The 25,036-nt window shown below is 38.4% G+C and overlaps 2 protein-coding genes across 3 annotated transcripts; one reads left to right on the top strand and one right to left on the bottom strand.

The window, feature by feature from the left end:
• Positions 1-427: 427 nt before the first annotated feature.
• Positions 428-5,546, bottom strand: Dbo (Kelch-like protein diablo). Of its 2 annotated transcripts, none has more exons than XM_076447582.1 (6): positions 5,082-5,546; positions 3,928-4,301; positions 3,533-3,848; positions 2,615-3,312; positions 2,125-2,467; positions 428-1,306 (listed from the first exon to the last, which is right to left on the bottom strand). In XM_076447582.1, exons 2-6 carry the CDS (start codon positions 4,239-4,241, stop codon positions 1,115-1,117), a joined length of 1,863 nt encoding a protein of 620 aa, XP_076303697.1. In that variant the 5' UTR covers positions 4,242-4,301; positions 5,082-5,546; the 3' UTR covers positions 428-1,114. The 2 variants fall into 2 exon arrangements, with proteins under 2 accessions (XP_076303697.1, XP_076303696.1); XM_076447581.1 differs by having other exon boundaries at positions 5,178-5,546.
• Positions 5,547-11,836: 6,290 nt separating this feature from the next.
• LOC143207246 (E3 SUMO-protein ligase ZBED1) lies at positions 11,837-14,791 on the top strand. The gene is made up of 3 exons (XM_076420460.1): positions 11,837-12,137; positions 12,198-13,554; positions 14,315-14,791. Exons 1-3 carry the CDS (start codon positions 11,921-11,923, stop codon positions 14,556-14,558), a joined length of 1,818 nt encoding a protein of 605 aa, XP_076276575.1. The 5' UTR covers positions 11,837-11,920; the 3' UTR covers positions 14,559-14,791.
• The last annotated feature ends 10,245 nt before the right edge of the window (positions 14,792-25,036 follow it).

Below are 25,036 nucleotides of genomic sequence, written 5' to 3'. Positions count from 1 at the left end.
ACTCCCAGCCGAATTTGCTGTTTCTTATTATTTTATTATCACAAACGTTACATTATGAAATTGTTGGACAATGATCCCTATCACCATTTTGTACAATAAGACTATTTTGTCACTTTAAAAGAAACTTGAACTTATAAAATGTAATCTTCTTTTGTGATGTGAACAAAAAGAAATAAGGTATTTATGCGTTCCAACATATATAGTCAGAGATGAGCTCGTGTTACAATTCATATGCGTTTTTCACTGCTTGTAAACAGAAACATGCTTAGAGCCAGAAGCGGTAGTTTCATTCATCAGGTTTAAGTAATTTTTGGTTTCGGTTCAGTCTTGTTGATAAATACGATGCATGTAAAAAGCATACTGTAGAGACAGAAATCATTTGTTTGGTTGTTTCGTTTTCTTTATTATTATTATATCGGTGGGTGTGCGAGCAGCCCTCCACAACGAAGTTCTGTCGTTGATACGAATTGTAAAAATTTATGTCTCTGAGTCATTGTAAAATGGAAGGTGCGAGCATCCCATCGAAATGAGTATTGTGTTCCAGAAGAGTTTAGAAGAGATTTTGCCTTTCTATTTGCTTTCTTTCACACTTACATATATTGCTTAAACGTTCACGATATACACAACTGTTCCATCAACAAAATTACAATAATACAATACTTATCTTTAAAATTATCGTAATTCGTGTCTCTCAATTAGTAAATAGGGTGTATAAATAATATAAAGGAAATACCTTAAAAAAGCTAAGATATTACAGAGAAAAAAAAATGCTGGACTCGCGGCAGTATAAACATTCGAAGGACATATTTTCTACGTGAACAGAGGAAAATATACATCCATATTTAGTACAAACTAATTATCTCACATCCTGATAAGCTAAAAAATTAATGCAACGCGATTTTACAATAAAAACGACTTTATCTTTAGAAAGGCAAAGTCTTGTAAAATGCATATATTATATAATGCTCATCGATCGGCGGAAGCGTTTTCTAGTATTAGTTATAACAACAGGAACCGATACAGGAGCGGGGGGAGTTACAGGTGTAACAGGAGTTACCGGTGTGAGAGGAGTTGATGGAGTTTCAGCCACTTGGACTGAAGAGGGGGGCCTGAGCTACCAAATGTAGTTTTCGGTTTGCGGGGCCCGCATTACTCCCACTCCACCACCTAATCTCCTATAATTCATACAACCACACAATTTCCATTGATTTTGTTCCGAATCGTACACTTCTATCGTTTTTAAATAGGCAGTACCGTCGAAGCCACCTACAGCGTATAGCAAACCGTTCACTACCGCCAAACCCACCTGTAATGTGATACAAATAATTGGACACTATCCTAGGAGAAATTCAAAGAAAACAATGTTAAACAGATCGTCACAGTTCAATGCAAACTTATATTAACCTTTTCACTACAATGGGCGAGATATCTCGTTTCCACGATGTCGAAGAAACGATGCTATGGACGAGATATCTTGCCATCATGTCGTCGTATATAGTTTTATTTGAAAATTTGACACAAGTAATCGATTTTTAAGACATGTTATCGTCGGTGGAAGGTGGTTAAACATGATAAATATAGAATACTTCATATTATACAAAATTAGAGTTTTTATTGTTTATTTTATGTATATGGAATGCAGGAAAAAATCTCATTCAACAGTAGAATGTATAGTTTGCAAAAAAAATGGCCGACAGAAGGAGACCAGATATTACAGTAAAAATTGTTCCGTCAAATTATGCATTTCACCATCCTTTCAAGCATTCCATACGAAATAAACAATTAAAACTTTAATTGTGTCAAATATGGAGTATTCAATATTTATCATCTTTAAGTACTTTCCACCAACGATGACATGCCTTAAAAATCGATTACTTGTGTCAAACTTACAATGGAAACATTTCATATCAGTAATAAAGATACACGAGATATCTCGTCCACAGCATCGTTTCTTCGACATCGTAGAAGCGACATATCTCGTCCACGGTAGTGAAAGGGTTAAGAAGGAACACTCGCATCAACACACAAGGAAAGCGTAAATCGATTAGATTATGTGTGTACCATCCAATTCATTCTAATAAGCGCTGCCGCTGTTCTATCGTACTATAAAAAATGTACGCTTACCCCGCTTCTTCTTGATGTCATAGCAACTATCGGACTCCATGAGTTCGTGTGAGGGTTATACCGTTCTGCGCTCGAGAGTTCCATACAGTCATCTCGTCCTCCGACGGCATAAATTAGATTATTAAATACAGCACAGCCTAAATGCTTACGTCTCGTAGACATAGGAGATATTTGAAACCATTTGTTTTGCCTTGGATCATATCTTTCTACTGTATTTAGAGGCGATTGGCCATCAGACCCGCCGATGGCATATAAATAACCGCCTAACACAGCAACAGCAACACCAAGTCTTCTGGTAGTCATCGGTGATACTTTAGACCATTTATTTTCCTTAGGGTCGTACCTAGATCGAATTGATTATTAATATTACATTTGTTTTATTACATTTTTACATACAATGTTCCATACATTCAATCCCACAAGTAGAAAGTACTAGACACCAATGTTCTCAGTTAAACCGGACACACTGTATATTCACAAGATAGCATACCTTTCGACGTGGTTTAAACATTGTACGCCATCCTGACCACCCACGGCGTAAAGAAAACCATCCAATACTGCAACACCTACACTCGTTCTACAAGACGTAGTTGGCGCCACATCACAGGACCATTGGTTCGTTTGCGGATCGTATCGTTCGATACTATTTAAATAGCTTTGCCCATCATGACCGCCTACGGCGTACAATAAGTCATTCAGTACTGCTACTCCTACACCGCATCGTCTTTTACTCATCGGTGCGACCATTTTCCAATCTGCAGTGTTCGGGTCGAATCTTTCAACGCTCGCAATCGCGTCGCCGGAACACCATCCTCCAACGGCGAATAATACCTCACCGCGTCTAGTTGGTTTCCTAGGGCGTGTTCTAGGACCTTGCATTAAAGGCCTTTCTTGAGGAAGCAACAAGTAATTTTTTGCTTCGTCCACTAAGTCTCTACATGCATCGTCGGATCGTACTAAAAGATCGGACCCAACGGTGCCGACTAAAAATTTTGGGCTAAGAAGCGGTAGCCGAACGTGCTGAAGAACTTGCGCCAAATGCTGTCTCCTCTCGGTAACATTGTACTTAACCCAATTCATAACCGCGCTAAATACTTGTTCTTCTGTTCGTACGTTCAGCTCATCCGAGGAGATAATATCTACTAATTGGCCGACAGGTAATAACAGAAATTCTTCGCTTTCCATTACCTATTTCAAAATGAAAATAGATGTTACAGTAATCAACGTGAAACAATTAGGGCTGTGCGAGAACCCGAAAATGTTGCGTCGCGCGAGAACATATTAGGATTCTCGATCCGTTACCTTTCCCCACCCAACCGATCATCGGGTATCCGACATTTTCAGGTTCTCGCAGACCTCTAGAAACAATACATTAGAAAGACAATTCAGAGAGAGTCTAGAAACATACTTCTTGAAAATTATGTTGCGTGAACTTATCCGCGATTCGTAAAAGTTCTCGACAAGAATGAGTGTCCGCGAACGCTCGTATACCTAGACAATTAGAGGGGTCGAGTTGGCGTTTAAGAAACTCGCAACATATGTCTTGAATTTCTGCTAGCTGGAGAAGGCACGCTGCTGGAAGGAGAGTTTGAACATTTGCTTCTTCGACGATGATGTGTGAAGTGTAACAGAAGTCTATTAGTAATTCCATTGCCATTTCGTCTATGTCGCGGATCGTGACTTCAGTTTGTCGAGATTCCGCCAACTCCCCAGTAAACATTGCTCTACAAGAGACATACATAGAATATTAGTTACCAGTCAAATTTGGTTGAAGGATCCTTGGTTACGAATCAGATGTTTCACCTGAAGTACGGACTACACGCTGAAAGGATGACGCGGTGCGCAAATATCTTTCTAGAGCCGACATTGAGCACAACATCGCAGAGCTCCCGATGGCGACGAAGAACGTTCAGTTCTGTGAGCGTAGCACGAGGATGCTTCTCAGAGGTATGGCTGAGACGGGCTGGAGAAGGTGCACGTTCCACAACCATTTCACCCATCCTCTGCGAGGATGGGGCGCCCGCGGTCGCTCTCCCCGAGGCGCCCCTCGACCCCCCTAGCTGGAGGCGCAGTGGGGGTGACGCCCAACCCCACACCGAGTCTATCTGCAACACCATTCACCAACCACCACAGCTCTGGAACGTGCTGGCACTAGGACCCCTAATCTTCTCCAACTCCTGCAATTCAAATATACACATGTCTTACTCAATTTTTCAATTCGTCTACATATTTTCATTTTTCTACTGTCTCAAGTATTATTGCGAGCCGGAAAGATGTTACTTGTGACAGAACAGAGGCAGGAGAGTCTCTCTTATTTGAATTAATAAAATTATGTAGGGGTGTGAATGTTTAGAGTAACCGTGGATGCCACATCATGGCGCCAACTTGTTTGGGTCCTGATGAAAGGAAGGCTGTCAGGGCCAAGGTGTAACAGAAGAGTGTTTGGGTCTTAGCGACAAGCGTCAAGTGGCTAGGGGTGCCAATTGCAGGGCATATGTAATAAAAGGAACGAATGGAAATTGTTAATGTACCCAAAGCAGAGAATACAGTTTCTTCAATATCATCGCATCTCTCTACGAAACTTGGTAAAACATTTACTGCTGTTTTGGCTTATTTAGCTTCCACATTTGTGGAAAATAATTCGAGTTAAAGGAAGTTTTATTTCAATTGATAGAGGTTTTCAAAGTGCAGCGGAAGGGCATGAGGAAAATTTTCATCTTATAGAGGTTTTCAAGTGTTAAAGAGGTTCGAGTTATCGAGGTTTGATTGTATTTAGAAGCGTTTGCAATTTAAAAGCTGAAGCATGCGAATCCTCCGAAATGAAATCTTTAGTAGAAATGTATCTTACAACAACAAAACAAGAAAGACAGCAAGAAGGGGAAATGTTTTTACAGATAAACACAGTTTGACATGCTGAATAAATGACAGAACCTCTATCGGGCATTTCTGATACGTACACTATCGTCTTTGCACTCGAACGTGTGAAGTGTTTTTAAAAAATTCGACAACCCGTAGATGCGAGAAAGCGTGATAGGAACATCGTTGACACTCACTGTATGATGATCGTGACGATTTACGATGCACGTTTGACAAACTTGATAAGACTTCGACGCAATTTAGGTAGTTATTCAGCTGGCGAGTAATAAACAAAGATCTGATATGCGTGTTCAGCTTCGTTTTTTCTCGATATGGTTACAACTATAGCATGATGTCACATGCCGAACGTTGTCGTGCTCGGTAACCAAATCACGTTCCAAATGCAACACGCAAGGTTTAAACAGAATATATCACGACAGCACTTTCATTTTGAGATCTTTTCTGATGCACGATGCACCAAATACCGATTTGCTCGTTTCCGAACCAAATCCCCAGGGCTACGCTCGCGTTGTGCCAATTGTGTCAATCTACCTTTGTTTTCCGTTCATCCCCGCTAGATGGGGATGTCTGCTCCATTAACACGGCAACTTCACCTAAACAGAAATCTACTTTATCTGCACACTGCAGGCGCCAATGATTCAATTTATACTTTATAATTATTCTCGATTTCATTTTCTATTTCCCACAATTCTCTCAATTTATTAGTTTATAAGACTTTATAAGACTTTGTGATTGACAATTAATCTGTAACCGCCCACAAGTTAACCCTTTGCATTCCTTTGTCCAGTGTGACATAGAACGGGTTTTATTTTAGTTATCTTATTTTTTTGTTAAAAGCAAACGTAAGTTCCACAAATACAAATTACAACAAAGTGTGAGAGATATATATATTTAATATAATTAGAGTAAACAAAATTGTTTAAAATAAATATCACTACATAATTTTAATATTATATTTAGTGAATTAAGATTTAATAATCAGATATATATGACAATTGTTGCTAAATGAATTTTAATGTGAATTACATCAGGAACAGAAATTTTAAATCATTCGCATAATTTTCTTGTTATATATATATATCATTAAGAAAGACTGGAAAAACGTACGTGTTCTAAAATATTGATGCAGTACCTAACTACTTTATAATATACGACATTATTTTACAATCAATTTCATGTATAGTTCAAAATTATTTCGCCAGCTGAGCAGTTTATATGTATAAAATTCTCGAAAGCGTGAATATTGAAAGACGAATCGTAAATAATTTTTGTGAAACTGTTCATCACGAGGAATTGCAGAGCAGAAGCAGATTTCACGGTTTCAGGCGGAAAAAAATGTTGCGTGCGTGGACATTTTATTTCCGCGAACATCAGGTCTCATTTTCTCCCGCGAGATTATTCAATCATCACGGGACAAGTGGCACGGGCCGAGCCGGGCCTGGTTCATTCGGTGGATCACCTTATTAAGATTACAAGGTCTGCTTGTAGTTGTATCCAAATCTAGGTCACCCGTAATAAGGCTTAACCGATTTTTATTGGCACCTGCCATCCAAACTCACAACGAACCGCTTAATCGTTTTATCGTATCGCACGCCGGTATTTCTACAGCTTGCAGGTAAAATTGCGATCACGGATGTTCATTGCTTTCGTTTGGCTGCGACTCAGGTGCCGTTTTATTTATAAATATTCTTCTGCATTGTATTAAACAGCAATTAAATTTTAAAACTAATACATAATACATACAGTCGGGGACAATATTAAGTGGACACTCTTAAAAAATCGCATAAATTGTTTAAAATTGGTCCAAAGGAGTCGAATTTTTTCAAGATGTTAGACCGACTAGTTTGCTAGAGAATGAGTAAACAAAAATATTTGTTTAAACCGCAATTGGTAGGAATCGTACAAGATTTAAAAAATTATGTTTTATTAACTTTTTAGTAAGTTTGTTATTATAATGTGCAATTGAAACAAAAAAGTAAGGAAGGAAAGAGTTAAAAAAAGCATACATTTTTCGCTAATGCTTATCGATGAAAGATAATAAAATCTTCACTTCAATTTTCAAATTTCAGAAAATATCTTTTGATTTTGGTCCAACCGTTTGTTTTACGAAAAAAAGTAATACGACATAAACGACGCAGCCTGTCCAGATCTACAGGTTTTGTCTAATATATTTTTCGATGCAGTAAATAGTTTAGAAGATATTCGAGAGAAATGATTTTATGTGCATTTAATTAATTATTCTAATGTTTGGTGGCCTTGGGACACGTTTCCCCGTTATCCGATGGAGCTCACACTTAGCACAGATTGGTTTTTAATTATTTGGAACAATTCTGGAGGTGGAATTCACAACTATGGCGGCCACAGGTGCAGTATAGCGTACCATTTTATTAATTGATTAGTAACCATTAGTAAACGGCAGAAGCTTATTCGAGTACCTAAGGTCGCAGCTTTGTTAATTGTTTCGTGTTGCTCGTGAAAGTGTTGCAATCTCTGCGAAAGGTGTACGCGTGCACACGGCCGCGTAGGATATACGTCGATATCTTCGATGCACGTGCACCGTTTTATCGCGGTTTATCAGTTTGCGCCACTGACTTGGACTGGTTTTTGCATCGTCCACGATCTTTATCGGCACCGCTCGAGTAAGTCGTCAGTGTAATTTTAAATTCGCGATGCGCCGAAGCGTTATTAAAGTGGTTTAAAAGGTATCGCCGGTGTTACCGCGGTTTTTTGGATTTAAACGCGTTGCCTCGAGGCGCGTTTAACTCCGATTACAGAAACTCGAACCGGTTGCAGCTTTCCGGAACCTGACCGGGACCCGGAATAAATCTCTCCCTTTCTATCCCTCTCTCGCAGCATCGTTTCTAAATATCTCCGTTGATATTTCTCTCCACCCCCTTCCTTTCTCTTCCACTCTTCAACCACTTCGTCCGCTCCAGACCACCAATCTTGTGTCAATGATCTGTTGTCCTCCCTTGTCTTCCGCTCTACTTGTCCTCCATTTTATTGTCCGACTCTTTGTTTTTTCCCCGTCCCGCTAGTTTACACTCTTTCGCTGGACAGTACATATGTATACAGTGAGTGGAATTTCGAATTCTTAGAAAATCTTCAAAATTGTAGAATTTGCTAAATGTATGTGTGTGATAATGGTAAATATTAGTTTGTAATAATTCTGATAAAGAATGTCTGCATCTCCACTGTAACAAATCATTAATATTATTAAGCTGGGCTTCATGGAAACTGCTAAAATTTTCAATTAGTTCCGATGTAACAGTTTTTTTTCACTTTTAACTTTTCTGTTCTAAGAGAACAATTTTAAATCGACTCCATATAAATATAAAAAACTTCTACATTTTCGGAAATGGGAAAAAGTTCCACAATCAATGCAGAACATTTTTATTTTGAATTGATACACTTCAGACCCGACGTACATTAATATTAATTAGTATATCGCTGAATCGGGCCGACCACCAGCTGTAGGGTCGTCTTCTCGACATCTCGGAGAACGTCGTCGATCGTTTTGCATGAATCGGAACCGGTACTCTGGTCCTGCTCGCATCTGATCGCTTTCGTTTTCGTATTTGATTCGTCGGCATCGGGCTGGATGGATAACAATACTGATTTCGTTCAACCGGTGTCTACCGGGCGAAAGGAGAGCACCGAGGAATGATTAGCCTTTTTGCTTTATCGATGCGGTGTATCGCGATCGGAAGATGGAAACGGTACGCGAACGATGCGTCGCGCGAAACGATTTCTTGGCAAGACGTGGAGCGACGTTTATTATGGGTTATGGAGGCGGTGCGGACCCCTTTCAATCGATCCGGGTAGCACGTGCTCGGCACTATAAGCGGGCATAAAAATAAATGTCACGCGGAACCGAGTCGCCACTCTCCCTTTTCCCGACGTGAGACGTTCCTTCGACGGAGGCCCGTTCGCTCGCTTCCTCGTTTGCTCCTGCGTCTCTACCGAGGCAATGTCTGCTGCTCCTTCTATCCACTGCTCGTGAGGCGCGTAAATAATGAGGGACAGCTGAAGAAGCTCGCGTGCCCATACTCAGAGGAACGTAACCACTTACGCGCCTCGATACACGATCATTCAAACATCTCGATCTCCTACAGAAAATCAGCAACTACCAAACGCTATGCTCGTCGACGAAATTCGGGAATTCAATTTTCTTCCAAGTCTATGATATACGGCGACTATGCGTCCTTTATTTTAGGAGGCAGTCCTTTATTTCACTGTTCTGTACTAGATTTAGTCCCTAAATCCCTAGATTTAGTACCTTCAATAGCAACAGCAATTTTCATTGTAAACTAATAACTCCCCCTGAATAACGTCATCTAATAGTTTCATTGAAAACTGCAATGTAAAAGAAAATTTCGGTGCTTTCTTTTGGTATAGGCTGGTAATAGGCTTCCGGTAGGTAAAGTGTTAAAAATCGGACATTTCCTATGCAACAACCTGAACAACTATGCATTACCTGCCGTAATATCGCCGATCTCGCATTTTGTTCGGTCCGATCGGCAATTCGCCGCGATGCGAGTCGGGAAAGTGGTCGCTTCCCCGAATTCGGCGGGCAAGATGCTTGTAAGAAGAAAATCGGTGTGATAGTGTGATTAAAAATCGATCCATAAGCGTGCCCATTAAATCTCCCAGCGTTTTTAATGTTACCTGACACTCGGCCGATTTTCGTTTAGCACGGGGACCAGGTCCATTTGCGGCCGTCGCAATTTGCACGTTTAAAGTGTCACGCGATATTCGGAAATTTCGGGCCGATCCGCTAAATCGACCGATCATATGTACTCGTTCGGGCTATCGGCCAGTACGTGTTGTACGTACTTATAAAAGGACGACGTGAGACGGTGCACCGTGTATTAAACCGGATCGGGTCAGGCACACGAATTATTTGTTATCGTGCACTTGGCCCAGTTTAAGACACGCGCGTGCCGTTCCCGGTGCAACGGGGATGCATCGCTAATTTTTACATCGTCGCTCGTATGTATGGGCGCCGTGTACGAGTTCGAGTTTCCAGCAGCTTGCGTTAATAATTGGAAGGAAACCAAACACTTTTTCAAGACTTTTGAAATACCGTGGCCACCTGTATTCAGCGCTGCGTGGCAATATCAGTTGGGCTAAACCCAGTAAAACCCAGCAATGAAATCGGACGATTTTCGCGTGGGTAATTGTTTCTTACTTATTAATACACTGTGGATTTTATGTATTTATGTAGGATCGCGTTTGGTGAATCGACTCCCAACAGAGAGCGCGTATATCGGTAATGATGTGGCATTATTACTAAGATGGAGTGGGGTAAGTCCGTCTACGGGGCAAGTCCGTTAATTGTTTATTTTTGTTATAATATGAACGAAATTTCTCCAGCTTGTATTTATTAATGTAGTATAAATTAGTATGAACTATTCGATACAGATGTCGCCCAAGAATAAAGGTGTTTTCCTCGCTTAAATCAACCAATCACGTCAACAGTCACGTACGAGGTACACGTACAACTTTGAGGTTACCCTGAACGTGCAATAGTTTACAAGTTATTAATATATTCTGTGTTGTTATTTTACACGGGGCAAGTCCGTACTATCAGGGTGGGGTAAGTGCGTACTGTATGGGTACCTATGAAACTGCAATAAAAAGCATTTTGTAGCAGGCTTGATAATAATTTGTTTCTTGCCCCGTAGCACTTGAAACAAGGTTCGAAAGCATTTTTAACTCTCAGGGACGGATTTGCCCCATTCTCGGGGCAAGTGCGTCCTAGTTGACACTTTGTACAATATCCTATCAAAATGATAATTTTCAAGCAAAATTAGAATCCTACATAATACTAATTCATCGGTAATAACTGTGGCAAGAGTTTGACACCAAGAACGTTAAGGTTTTGCATACCAGACTGAAAATACAGAAAATACAAAAACTCTGGCGGACTAACCCCACTCCACCTTAACTGGAAAGAAGGCTGCTCTTTTCCTTGCGTAACCAGAAATTTTTAAGATGACAGTGAATACAAGATTATTTTAATATTGGGTTGGCAAGAAAGTAATTTCGGTATTTTATGGTGAAATAAAAATTTCTTTAAGCAATGAACTTCAATCGTTGAAATATTTTCCATTTTGTTCGATGATCTTTTGCCATCTTTCTGGTAGCTTAATAAAGTTATTGGCTACTTTCATAAAGCCGCGACAGCTACAATTTGAATAACAAAATTGGGATTTTCCTTTCAAATTTATGATCTGAATGGACAGGGGGGCGATGATGACTTGGTTAAATTTCGTTTGTCTCGAGACACGCACACGGTCATGTTCTGTCTCGTCGACACGGTCAGGTGAACTGTAGTAGTAGGCTTTCGTCCATGTATACGTATAACTCCACATAATCAAGGTTTGCAAAAACCTTAAAAGTTTATATCTTAATACATATTTGTTTGCGACATATGGTTGGTTTCAAACTTTTTCTCTTCCCAACGAGTAGTGGGTGTTGATGTAAAAACAAACTTTAACCACGATTTTCTTCGGTAAAAACAATTCCGCGGCAAGTTACAAATGTCCACCGCGATCCAGAGGCGTAGATTCACCCCTAGGACGGATGACCATTACTTTTTATACACCCTGTACAAAACATTATAGTGAAACGCTGAAAAAAAGCGATCATTCGATCGCTGATCGCTTCTAATGTTCATATCTTAACTTCGTTCGATATATTATCGATACCTTATCGACAAGGCATGTATCATCTCTAATATGTTGAGTCATCCATTTTCAGTAGAAAGAAACGTAGACGCTCGCGAGTGAGTTGTTATCGAAAAATCCGCAAAATTGTGAAGAGGAAAAAACCAACGTACACCGCAAATATTAATCTACATTATTAAATCAACGAATTAAAGTTCCAGTGTGCTTACGCGAATTGTCTCACCGAAATGCCGAAAGTTCGAGCAAAAAGGAGTGCGATCTGGTTGCATTTTTCGGAGTACAGTGAACACGACAGAAGCACGGTAGTCAAGTGCAACAAGTGCAACATTGCGCTACCTTACTGCAGGAACACGACAAACTTGTGGTCGCACATTCGCATACATCACAAGAGCATCTTAAATAGCACCTTGAGATCGCTGAATCCGTTGGAACCGGAACGTCAAAGTTCCCCTAACCAGTGTATGGTTCCGTCGAACACTGTTGCAATGGATCTACCGGGGGAAGATATGCAAGCTCCATCAAGCACTGGCGACACGGTGCAACAGTACCCGGCGGATTCGAAACGAGCTCAAGAAATAACTAACTCTTTGCTGCTAATGATAGCTGCAGACGTGTACCCATTCTCCGTAGTGAACGGTAAAGAATTCATCAGCTTTGTGAGAACGCTGAACGAAAGGTACAAGTTGCCTACCCGAGCAGCCCTAACGTCTAAATACTTACCGGCGCTGTACCTGTCCAGGTGCAAAGAAATCGCGGCTAAGCTGTCGAGCGTGGAGAGCATTCATCTGGCGATTGATTCGTGGACAGACGTTAATCGCAAAATGTCGTTTCTGTCGATCACCGCGTACTACTGCGGTCAGGAGACGCTGCAGGACAACGCTTTGCAGGTGTCGTACATCCCAGCGCGGCACGACACTGAAAGTTTGTGCGAGATCATCAGTCGAACCGCAGACGCTTGGAAAATTACGCCCAAGGTCAAAACCGTTGTCTACGATTGCGTGAACAACATCCCAGGTGCGAACACCCGTTTACCCTGGCGACAGATCTGCTGCTTCGCGAGCACGCTGAACATGGTTGTGCGCAATGCAATTAAGGACGCTAGAAATATTGTTCACGTTTTTAGTAAATGTCGGGACATCGTTGAGCTCTCCAAGTCCAGTCAAGCTGTGGTGGAGGCGTTGAGGACCGAGAAGGTCCGACAGAATTATCCGAAACCTTTGACCTTGAGACGGGACGTTCCCGGACAGTGGAAGTCCACGTATTTGATGTTGTGCAATCTTTTGGATTTGCGATCTATTTTATCAGCGACAAACACGGATTTATCGCCGAAAGGTGTGCCGCGCATAACGCACAAAGAATGGGAGATCGTTTCTGGAGTGATACAAGTTCTGAAGCCGATATACGAGGCCACGGAAGAGGTGTCTGTAAGCGACAGCAACGTCGCCATATCGAAAGTTATACCGATCGTTCACTGTGTACAGGCTGCTCTGGAAAACCAGGGGGAACTGCCGGCAGATGTAACATTGTTGCGCGCGAATTTGTTGCACGAACTTGGCGTCTGCTTCGAGAATATCGAGACTCACCCTGTTTATTCGTTCGCTACGTTCCTGGACCCTCGGTACAAGAACATCGCGTTTCATTCGTACGAGTCTGTTGTGCTCGTTAAGAATCAGTTGATGTCCCGATGCAGACTCGGCGAAAGTGGTAACAATGATTCGGACGCGCGTGTCAGAATGCAACAAATGAACGATGAGATTACTGGAGCCAACGATACTTTGTGGGCAGAGTTTGATAAAAAAGTTCAGCAGGCAGCAGCTGAGACCGAGTGCTCATCGAACTCGCTGAAAGATGAGTTGGAAAGGTGACCGTTGAAGATTCTTAATCAGTGTCGGCAGTAACAAATTCATTCGAAACCCTTTCGTCGTGGATTCGTTGATTGTTAATTAAAATTCATTCCAAAATATCATCGCTCTCTGTGCACTCCATCGGACGAGTAACGAAGACTGCGGAGTTTTGTGCAAAATAAAAACGCACAAAAAGCGGACAATAATTTTCAAGGTCAAGAGGCCAACAAGTTCTTTTATTGCATCTTATTCTACTCGTTACAAGGATCATAATTATTTAAATAAACATAAATTTTTTAAAAATACCACGTTTGTAAATCGGACTAAAAAGTATAAAATAATTTTTCCTAGCCCCATACAGATTCCTAATTGTTTAAAAGGTTTAAAACGAAAAACGTGGGGCGCAAGATAATAATACATAGTAAGGGGTGTAGAGAGTAGCTGCCGTTGAGAAAACTCGCACAACAGTTCATATCATTCGCAGTGCAATAAAATTGTTAGTGATTTAGGTGTTAATGCATCAATTATCTACTGCATGCGCCCCACGAGTTTTGATCGATGCTCTTGATGAGATTGATCTTTTGCACTTTTTATGCGGTAAAAAACCATTCGTTGGCCTTGAAATCCCAGAATTCAGATCTTAGAAGCAAACGTATGTTTCGATAAATTTTGATCATATATCAGCTTACAATAGTAGTTCTAATTACTATGGTACTATCACATGAAATAATTTGCAAAGTCAGCACTCATTAATGTAATTGTTTTAAATTTTTGCAGGTACCTACGATCAAAGCTGATTAACAGGAAATCCAATCCAATATCATGGTGGAACACAGAAGGCAAAGCTCTATTTCCAAAACTTATGGGAGTTGCATTGGAATATTTGTGTATACCAGCAACTTGTGTATCTAAGGAACCTTTGTTTTCAAAAGTGACACAAATACTTGCTTACCGGAGAACACGAATACAGCCAAAATACGTTAATATGCTTGGGCTATTAAATTTGAATCAAAACAAGTAAAATGAGTATTCGCGCGATGCTTCGCTGTAATCCTCTTTATCTCAGAAATGTGTTCTTATCGTGGAGTGCTTGATATGTCTCATCTGATGGTTATTAGCTCAACTCTCCCTTTTAGATTGTATAATTTTTATCTCGTTTATAATGATAATTACAGTTAAGATTTTAAGATACGGTCATATTGGAAAATACATTATTTTTAAAGCTTTTCAATCCAGGATTAAAGTAATTGCTGTCTGTGTATTCAGAAATAAGAGAATCAAATAAAAAATCTTTTTATCTTTGTACGTGACTAATCTAATTTAAGTAATATTTCGATATTGTATAGCTGTATTCATTAATGAATGGGAAATATTTATGAAAAATTATTCATTAATTCGACACGTTTAAATTGCTAATTTAAGCGTGGTGGCTTAAATTGGTTATTTTCACAATCGCAGCGGTTATAAAGAATCACGCATGAACAATCGAAACAAACTAAAATGTTTGCTAATTAAAACAGATTTTATTGTTTTCGGGGAAATTGAAAATTGAAAGATCGTTGCGTTTGATTAAACGAAGATATTCGGTTTCACTGTTTGAAATTTGTTACGTCTTACCACGGGGTAGAATCCAGCTATGGCGGCAACAGGTGAAGTATAGCGTACAATTTGTTCGGCGCCGATAAATCAGTGAAGATAAAACGAGTCTAGCTGCCGGGACTGAGCGTTGCACCTGTTTTATTTTTTCTTTTCGAACTACCTGCCGACATCTCCCCAGCTCCTTCTGCCAGGGATCAACGAGCCACAATGAACCCTGAATTATGCAAATGGTTCGTGCCGCTTGAAATTAATTAATCATTTGTGGCTTGTATCTTTTACGCTCGCAAATGAATTCATTTTGACCTCGGCTACAGTCAAAGACCGTTTTTGACGGGTTAATCTAATCTATTTTACATACAATCTATTCTGTCCTAATTTACACGTCAACAGTTGCTGATTACATTGTACAGGTTCTGGATAGCATTTTTTAGAACTTTTCTTATGTTTTATACGATTCTGTATGTGTTATATTTGCATATTTCTAGCAGTTCATTGTTGCCAATCTGTTTTTGGCACTAGTTTACATGTGAACAGAAAATTACGTAATTGATTTACACTGTAATTGCATTATACAGTGTGAGTCACTTAACGTTGCCAATATAAAACATCTTTGTTGTTTTTCAAGATACGTCAAATGTCTGAAGGTCGAAGTTGAATGGTAAAATGGGGCTCATACGATACACCAAAAAAGTTTTTGTTTTTATGTAATTTTTTTAGAGATATGAAGGTCACCTTTATTTTTTTTAATGGAATGTCCTATTTTTTATACCATAGATCGATAGAGTATCAAATTCTGAGTGTAAAAGTGTTGACCGTCATACGTCCTAAACCTAATAGTTAACGAGATATTATCCAAAGAAAAAAGAAAATTGTTTCGATAATATCTCGTTAACTATTAGGTTTAGGACATATGAAGGTCAACACTTTTATATTATACTCTGTCCATCTATGGTATAAAAAATAGGACATTCCATTTAAGAAATGAAGGTGTCCTTCATATCTCTACAAAAAATTACATAAAAACAAAAACTTTTTTGGTATCGTATGAGCCCCATTTTATCAATCAACTTTGTCCTTCAGACATTTGACGTATCTTTAAAAACAACAAAGATATTTGAGGTGGCAACGTTGGGTGACTCACCCTGTATGTATACTTCGAACCTTTTCCTTAATGTAATTGCTAATTACGCGAATCATGAGTGTTATCGGAATACAATATAATGTAAATTACTCAATGTGTACGTTACTTAATTACTAAATTCTATCGCATTATATATCGTAGCATTTTTTGAAAATTTTCAATAGCCGTAATTGTTTACGTCTACCTCATTAAGCCACTGCCTATTTATCACTATAGTAATTCTACAGAATGTGCAAATGAATTTAGATTCACGGGCTTCTCGAAGTAAACGATACAAATTATTTAGAGAATTATTTCTGACGTACTTTGAGAAACTGTATCTGAACAATTATAAATATATTTTGTATATGTTTATCTCATATATAGGCAAGGAGTTATACATTTAGTTGTAGCAAAACACTATGAGACCAGACTATGCCCAGTGTAAACCAATTTGAAATATTTAATGGATTGCAGTTTTTGAATATTTAAATTGAAAAGACTTGCACGAAAGTTGGAAATATTATATTTATAATTCTAGATATATTGATGTTAAATTGTTTCTCTGGATAACGGCTTTTATGCATTCGTAGCAAGAATGGTTAAACACAAGAAAGTAAAACATCAAAGAAATTTCAGAACAATATTACATTGCTTTCAACAAATCAAGAAAAGTAATAAATTTCTCTTGCTTTCTTGTTTCTCATACAAGGTATCGATTAAATAATCAGCAACATTGTATTTAGAGAAGATATACGCTAATGAATTCTCACAGACAATTTAACAGATAACGATCGGGATGTGAACATTTTTTCCTTATTCATCTTGTTCATGCCGATTTGAACACATTAGTTTACAAAAATGTCGAGAATGTTAGTTTATCAGATGTAATATCTTTACCAAAGATCATTTATACTCGACATCGGCACGGCAAATATCAAAAGAAATTAACAATCTAAAATTGTGGACTAAGGAGACACGTCAGGATATGCGGGTAGCATGAGTGTGCCTACGACAGAGTTACTTACCTGTACGAGCCAGTTCGTGAAGTCAGGAACGCGCAGCTGACCGTTTTCCACCGCCACCTGTACAGTTTGTTTCTTTTCGTGTATGCTTTTCCGTTTTACGGTCCTACACAGGCGAGTCTTGTCTTGCCGGAGCTACACTCCGGGACAAAAAGGTAGCAACCGAAACTTATGTCTGCATACTACTTCAGGATATGAATAACGTGTGTGACTTTTATTAACACTTTACCTACCGGAAGCCTAATGTCTATTGGCCGACTGTGGCAACTCGCGTCTAGGTTGCGCTCTGATTGGTCCGTGTTTTTCGTTAATAACTCCTAAACAAAGCCGCGGATAACATTTTTGCAAAGGAAAATGTCGCTTGATATGGTCTCAGGAACCACCCCCTTTCGAGATTTTCACAAATTTTGGGACACCCTGTATATTAACAAAAAGAATTTATTTCAAAAGCACTCAATTGAAAATGAGAAGTCTTAGAAACATCTTAGAAAGCTTCACGCGTTTTAATATTAAATTGTTCTTTTCGTCAAATATAAGCATTGGTATATCATAGAGTATGCCAAGATGCATTGCCTCGGAAGAAACACCCTATGTGAAAGTTATAAATAATTCTGATTTCCATGGAACTGAAAATTATTCATCATCAAAATTCATATCCGCGTCGAATGAGAGCGGCAATGATGTACGGCGTCGCAGTGACATTCGGTATATGCATTTAGTGTTGTATCATCAATATCGACAGCCTCAATTATCTCGGGAAGGAAGAGAAAATTGCTGTTTCCAATTATTCCGATGTTCTTATATTCGACGATTTATATTTTTACAGCTGCTTCAGTTTCGAAATACACCGAAGTGTCCTGTTTTTATGTAGTATTTCGTGGTGAATATGCAGGTTTGAAACGATTCAAGTCTTTTAAATTGACTTCTCTTCACCAATCCCTTTGTTCGGTGCGACAGCATTTGCAGAAGAGTTCTTCTATTGACAGATAGAAAATATGTTATTCTCTCCTTTCGATAATGACTAGATAGTGGATTTTATGCAGTTATGACAAAAACTGTTATATTATTTTCAACCTATTAAACATACTAAGAAAGAAAGTAAATTTCTATTTCACTCCGGTTTGTTGCAAATAGGGTAGAAAATTTTTATTTTGCATAAAGATCCGCTGTCTAATAATGACAATATGGAAAATATGTTATTCTCCTTTTGATAATAACGATATAGAAAATGTACTTCCTATTTGTTCAATAACATTTGTAAATATGAATTTTCTATTAAAACATAAGGGTTGTTTCTAATGTTGCTGCAATTTAGATAATTAAATTGCAGTTTATTCTAGTCGATTCTTAAACTTTGTTGACAATTTTATTTTCAGTAGTTGTCGTCTTATCTTTGTAATTGTAGCACCATTGAATAGCTGAGATTCTTCCGATTAAAACGAGTCCAAACATGACACAAATCGGACTAATTTTACTGATTTAATATGGTGTAATTTACATCACAGTTATTTACTTAAATCGAAAAAATAGTCCGATTTACATCGTGTTTGGAATCATTTTAATCGGAAGAACTTCGGCTATCCATTTGCGCTACAATTAATCGCAATAACATTCGGAGACTCTTAAAAAGACGAAAACTTTTTTAATATTGGACCACGCGACTTGGATTTCTATACGAAGTTAGAACAATTGACTACACTGCGTGGCAAAAATTTGGAAAAAATTGCAATTGGTTGGAATCGCAGAGAAAGTACTAAAAGTTGTGTTTTAGAAATGTTAATCAGAAAAAGTATTGAATGCGTACCGTGGCGAAGAAACAATATAATTTGATCATTCATCCTGTTCTTAATAGTGATTCCATGTGCTACTACAGAATAATTGTATGTACAGCACAAAATAGAAATACTCGTGTCACGGGTGCTGTCGATCGATTCGATTATAAGTCACGTGGACGAAAGTCGATCGGCTTTCCTGTGCAAGCAGCGCGATAATGCGCATTTAATGACAAAAGTGAAGGGGAATAGAGTCCCTGGGGAAGATTTTTGCTTTCACGATAGCGGGGCATTGCTGTCCCTTGATATCCATGTAAATCCATTTCGGGAACATCACGCGACATTGCCGTTAAAGCTGAACAAAGTCGGCTTTTACGACATCCTTCAATATCGCATCTGGTCAGTCGACAATAAAAGATCGTAGCAATCGGTTTTTGCATGAATCAAGCACAAGAATAATATTACCTATTATTATATACAGTGCAAGTGAATATTTATGAACTCTGATATTTCCTCCGACCTAGAACAATTCCGCTCGATATGATTTTTTTCATTTTATGGATATCAAATTGATATAATACTTCAAACAATATTTAAATGTTTAGTAATTAATTAGTAGTCTGCGGATTTTATGCATTTATGACAAAAACGGCCACGTACAATTTAAAGCAGTGGACATGTTAAAAATATTCGAGGACATCAATTTTCAGCTTTTATTATTTTCACCTTAATAGGATGATTAAAAGAAGAATACAATTTTCATTTGGCTCCTGCGTCCGGCAATCAATGCAAACATTTTTTATTTTGCATAAAGATCCGCAGTCTATTAATTAGATACCAACATATTTACTAATGCAAACAATATTGTGAACAACGGTACAGCAATTTTTAGTAGTAACTCGAAAGTTTTATAATCGTAAAAAAGCTTACAGGATGATTGATTACGTTCAAATAGTAATAACTATACTAATTTAGATGATAACACGAAATTAAATCTGTGCGAAAGGGCTCTGTGCACCTACTTAAAAAGCTTCTGCAATGTAAGTTCTGCAATTTACACTTAAATGATATATCCCACGAGGGAGTAACCCCGCGGAAAGACCAGTTTTCGTTCGTCTTTGCGCATCTTCGCCCTAATTGGTTCAAGAAAGTGAGGAGTGGGTAGTGGAGTGAGAGATGATAGGCTCGCTGCGCCCCCACCATCTTCTAAGCTACGCGAAACGGGATTACTCTTTCGTGAGATTTACTATACATTTCCTTAAAACACTTGAAAATCGCTACTGAATGAACGCTGTTCCAGAGATTGTTTCAGAACGCAAACCGTGCAATAAAATGTCTCGACTTTGGATGAAGTAGACTAATTCACGGCTGTACAAATAAGAAAAGTCAATACTGAGGCCTTATTTCTCAGACCTTTAAGTACGTCGAACAGCAAAAATTGTACGACTAAGGGTGCATTTATAGTGGAGCGGCGAGCATCGATGATAGAGGCGCGGTGAAAACAAACCAACATTCGTGACAACATTTCGACACATACTAAAGAAAAAGTACATATGTATTTTCATTGTTTTTCTTTTTTTTCACCGCACAGCTCACCTTGCTGCTCCACTATAAATCCATACTAACGGAGAATTTTAAGATCGACTTTTTTCCGAGTTTTCGGGCTAAACATTGTGACTGTGCGACGACCCTAATAGCCGCGTTGATTGAATCCTCGGTATAGATTACGCGCCCGTTGAGTGGAGTGAATCGTATCGTGGCTCGGGGCTCATGAATAAAAAGGAAGATCGTTCCAAGGGACATGTTTTGCGGCGACGCGAATTGTAATGTCTCTCGTTGCGGCATATGGCACCGAAAACTGGCTCGGCATACATAACTTCAAACGAACCACCGAGATACTACCACCTGCCTCTCTCACTCAGTTTAATTTGTCACCACGTTCTCGCCATCGAAAAGTCGGGAGTAAGACTTTCTCTGTCTTTTCCCTTGGCACCATGAAATCCGAACAGATCGAGCGCAGACCACGCGAATTCTCTTCCTTTTTCGTGTTGCACCGAGGAACGCGCACTATGCCCGTAAGGAAAGCGGTTCTGCATTTCGCCGGTTTCTTGCCTTCCTCGCCAATTATCTGCGCCCGGAAAAAATTCATTTTTCTACATTGGATAATTTTGTGTCGTAATTGCTCGTGTCGGAGACAGTCTCGTACTTTCATGTTTCTTAGCCCTGTACAACCGTCATGTAACATTTAAGTCACGTCAGCTACGTTTCTGATGCTTTGTCTCTCATTATTTTCACCACGACAAAGTATGTACCTTGTCATTTAATCTGCGTGTCTACAGAAGTATAATGATTCACATTATAACGAACAATATTTTCAATTTTCATATTGAATATCTTTAGCATTTTCAGGGTCATTTAGTCGCCAGATTAAATCTCCTACCTTCTCCTTCTACGATGCTATTCCCCTCCGCTTCTACCACAGTCCGGTCACGTGACGCGTTCCGTCTCTGTCGCGCATATGTCACAGTGTCACGTGACTAATCCGATATTGGCAGAGAGAGGGTAACTTTTTCTCTCAATTTCCTCTTAAGATGGAAGGGTAGTCACGTGACAAAACTAGCAAAGAACTAGAATCTAACTAGATTTTACTAGATTTTGGTGGGTTTGGACTACTTTGGACACTCGTATTATTCGATATAAACATAATCTCGTTAAATCATGACCAGAGCGCGCTGCATTTAACCTTCCTCTTTAGAATGAGTCTTCACCCAGTCCAAAATTCGCTCAAATAAGGAGGAACGGATCGTAACGTGTCGTGTCGAGCCTCCTTACAATATTAAGATATTATACTGTATTTTTAAACTGAGTTAAGGAAAAACTGTGTAAGAGTAAAGATGTTAAACTGTAAATATTTATTGAACGAAAAGTAGCACACAACTGAGAATAACAATATATGTATATGTAACTGAATAAACGTAAACTCTTTAATAGTAAATCGCGTAGCCGTAATTCGTCGTGTTCCGTTCCCTAATCGTAATAGTATCGTATAAACTTTTACGTCAATATCTATTCGTGTTTTTCGAGAATCTCCGTAACTGCGTGAACGCGTCTTTTTTATATGTTTCTCGCTGTCATGTTTTGTTCATGCGTTTCGTTTGTCTCTTTATTTACACCGTTGGTTACGCAGTCAATCGATGTATCGCATCGACTGACGCACACACACACATATAATACACTCTTCCAAATATAATTACACGTATATAGAAAATCTTCAAAATCTCGCTCCTACACTCGGCCGTCCTGAAAAGGCATATGTCCTCAGATGCCTTATACATTCATTCAAATACAATCAAATACATTACACACATACAAATATAATCAAACACATGCAAAAATTTTTGAAAATCTCGCTCCTTCACTCACTTGCTTTGTAAAAAATAATATTTATGTTATAATCAAACACATGCAAAAATTTTGAAAATCTCGCTCCCTTACTCACTTGCTTTGTAAAAAATAATATTTATGTTATAATCAAACACATGCAAAAATTTTGAAAATCTCGCTCCCTTACTCACTTGCTTTGTAAAAAATAATATTTATGAATGTCATAATCCAGTATTCGTTTGTAAGGACGAATTATTCTTGAATTTTTCGGGACCACTGTATAACGCTTAAAATATGAAAAAAAATGAAATCGTGACGTTCGCGTTTCAGCGAACAATACAGTGCCAGCGTATGGATTTATGTTATAATGGGGGGTTGCTCGCAGACTTTCGAGCAACAACGTTGAAAGTGAATCTTCCTTTATCTCGTACCGGTCCAATTAATGTGCCACATGACGTTTCCGACGAGCGGAAATCGGCGGAGAGCTGATGGGCAGAGGGATACGAGCGGGTAGACTTCAGCACACAGCCAGATATCGGGACTCCTGGAGGGTCGGAGTTAATTGTATATCGGTAATCCAGCTTGATCGCTCTGCCACGCTACCGTGGAAACGTCAGTTGGCCCCTGCGATTTTTGAATCCCGAAACTTCATTTGGAACAGCACGTTCTATTATCGTCGATCGATAATCATCATCAATCATTAAAATTAAACACGATCGTGAACGCTCGACTGTACACTAACTTTCTACTCATTTTCGTATAATACAGTATCGGCGAAAATTGTTCGTCGAGCGGTCTGAAAAATCAGAACTCGAAATGAACTTCCGTATTCTGTTTTTTGTTGAAAAAAAAATGTTTAACGTTACTTATTTCATTCAACAAAATATCTGTTTATGTGAAATTTTCGTGACAGGTATTCCTATCCTTGGGAACTTATGCCAAATGTATTCTCCTTGAATATTGTTTGGAATTTACAAATACAACGCGACACAACACAATACAATACATTGACTGCATTGAATACAATACAATACAATACAACACAGTACAATATAACACAACAAAAATAAAAAATAAAAAATAATTTCAAATTATTATACATATTGTGTGTGTGTGTGTATCCTGCAGAAATATTTTTAGTTCTCTGAAGTTCTAAATTCTAACAGACAGAAAATTTTTAGAGATGTTCTCTAGAGAAATAATAGTAATAACATTGTCCAACAGTCAAAAAACGTTTCGATTTTCACTATGCGGATCTTATAGAATTTTTTGCGCTGATTTCGAATCTGCTGAAACTGATCCTGAATGTTTAAAAATCTTCATAACGTATTAATATTGGATATCACTGTATTCGGGAAAGTCTACAGAATCTTTTACTGTAAAGAACAATTCAAAATCGTTTATAATAACATCACAATAGTTGTTCAAAGTTGAGAAATATGTCTTTCCTCAAAATCAAATTTCTCAAAAACTGTGCGTCTAGGGGAAAACTCTATAAGAATCGCATAGTAAAAATCGAAATGTCAAAAACAAGTTGAAATTTGTTGGACAGTGTAATTAGAAAATTTTCAAAAAATGCTAGAATATAAAATTCGATCGGGTTTAGTACGATTTCTATTTGTTTCAGATCTACAAAGGCTACTACCACTGAAAACAAGATTTTATTTGATTCGACTTTCTTAAAATTCGCCTAGAAAAATTGCATAAACATCCGCAGTCTAATAATGATAATGAAAAGGATATTTAACATTCGCCACGGAAAATAAGAAATTAGGTGTATTATTCATAGGATATACGCTAGAGATGTATGAGGGCCAAGCACGATACGTACGTTGCACAAGCTGAATTAATTACAAGGGAAGACGATGGATAATGAACATACACCGTATAATCAAATTCTTTCTTGTGAAAGAAAAAAAATTTTTGCTAATTTCTCGCTAACAATCTGTCCGCAGACGCGTGCCATGTGGCAAACACAATTTCACACTTCGATCGGACACGCCTGATTTTCCGAGATCCTAATTGGATGAAACTACAAAGATGAAGCTGCTGAGTCGTTCCCTCGTTGCTCGCCAGTTGTGTACACAACGGCGGAATTATATTTTGTTAAATACAAAAGAACCCATCCATCCTTTCGCCTTCTCGAAAGGATGTGCAGATACATCATTTACTCTACCTATTTTCTTCGTTATAGCAGGGAATTTTCAATTTTAACGAAATACTTAAATATCTTATCTGTATGCAATTTTCAATTTGGCAATGATGTAACTCCAGATACAATAGTATTCATCTGTAATCATTTCTTTTATATCGTTGCTACAGAAAATGAATTGTTTAATTGTACAGCATTTAGTTCGATCACGATGGAAGGTAGATTTCTATGAAAATAATAATTTGTAATTTAATTTAATTCTTATTCTAATACGTGCTCGAGTAAAAGAAATTAATTCAATCATTTCCCATGGGAAGCTGTTTATAATTTCAATAATTATGAAATAAAACATATGAAACTGGTGAATTTGACCAGAGTGGTAGTCGATTTAATAAGTTAAAGTTATACGTACATAAGTAAAGTTGTTGTTGTATATGTGCAAATATT

This window comes from Lasioglossum baleicum, chromosome 3 (genome assembly GCF_051020765.1).
Source record: "Lasioglossum baleicum chromosome 3, iyLasBale1, whole genome shotgun sequence".
NCBI lineage: Eukaryota > Metazoa > Arthropoda > Insecta > Hymenoptera > Halictidae > Lasioglossum > Lasioglossum baleicum.
This window is presented reverse-complemented; position numbering and strand designations above follow the sequence as displayed.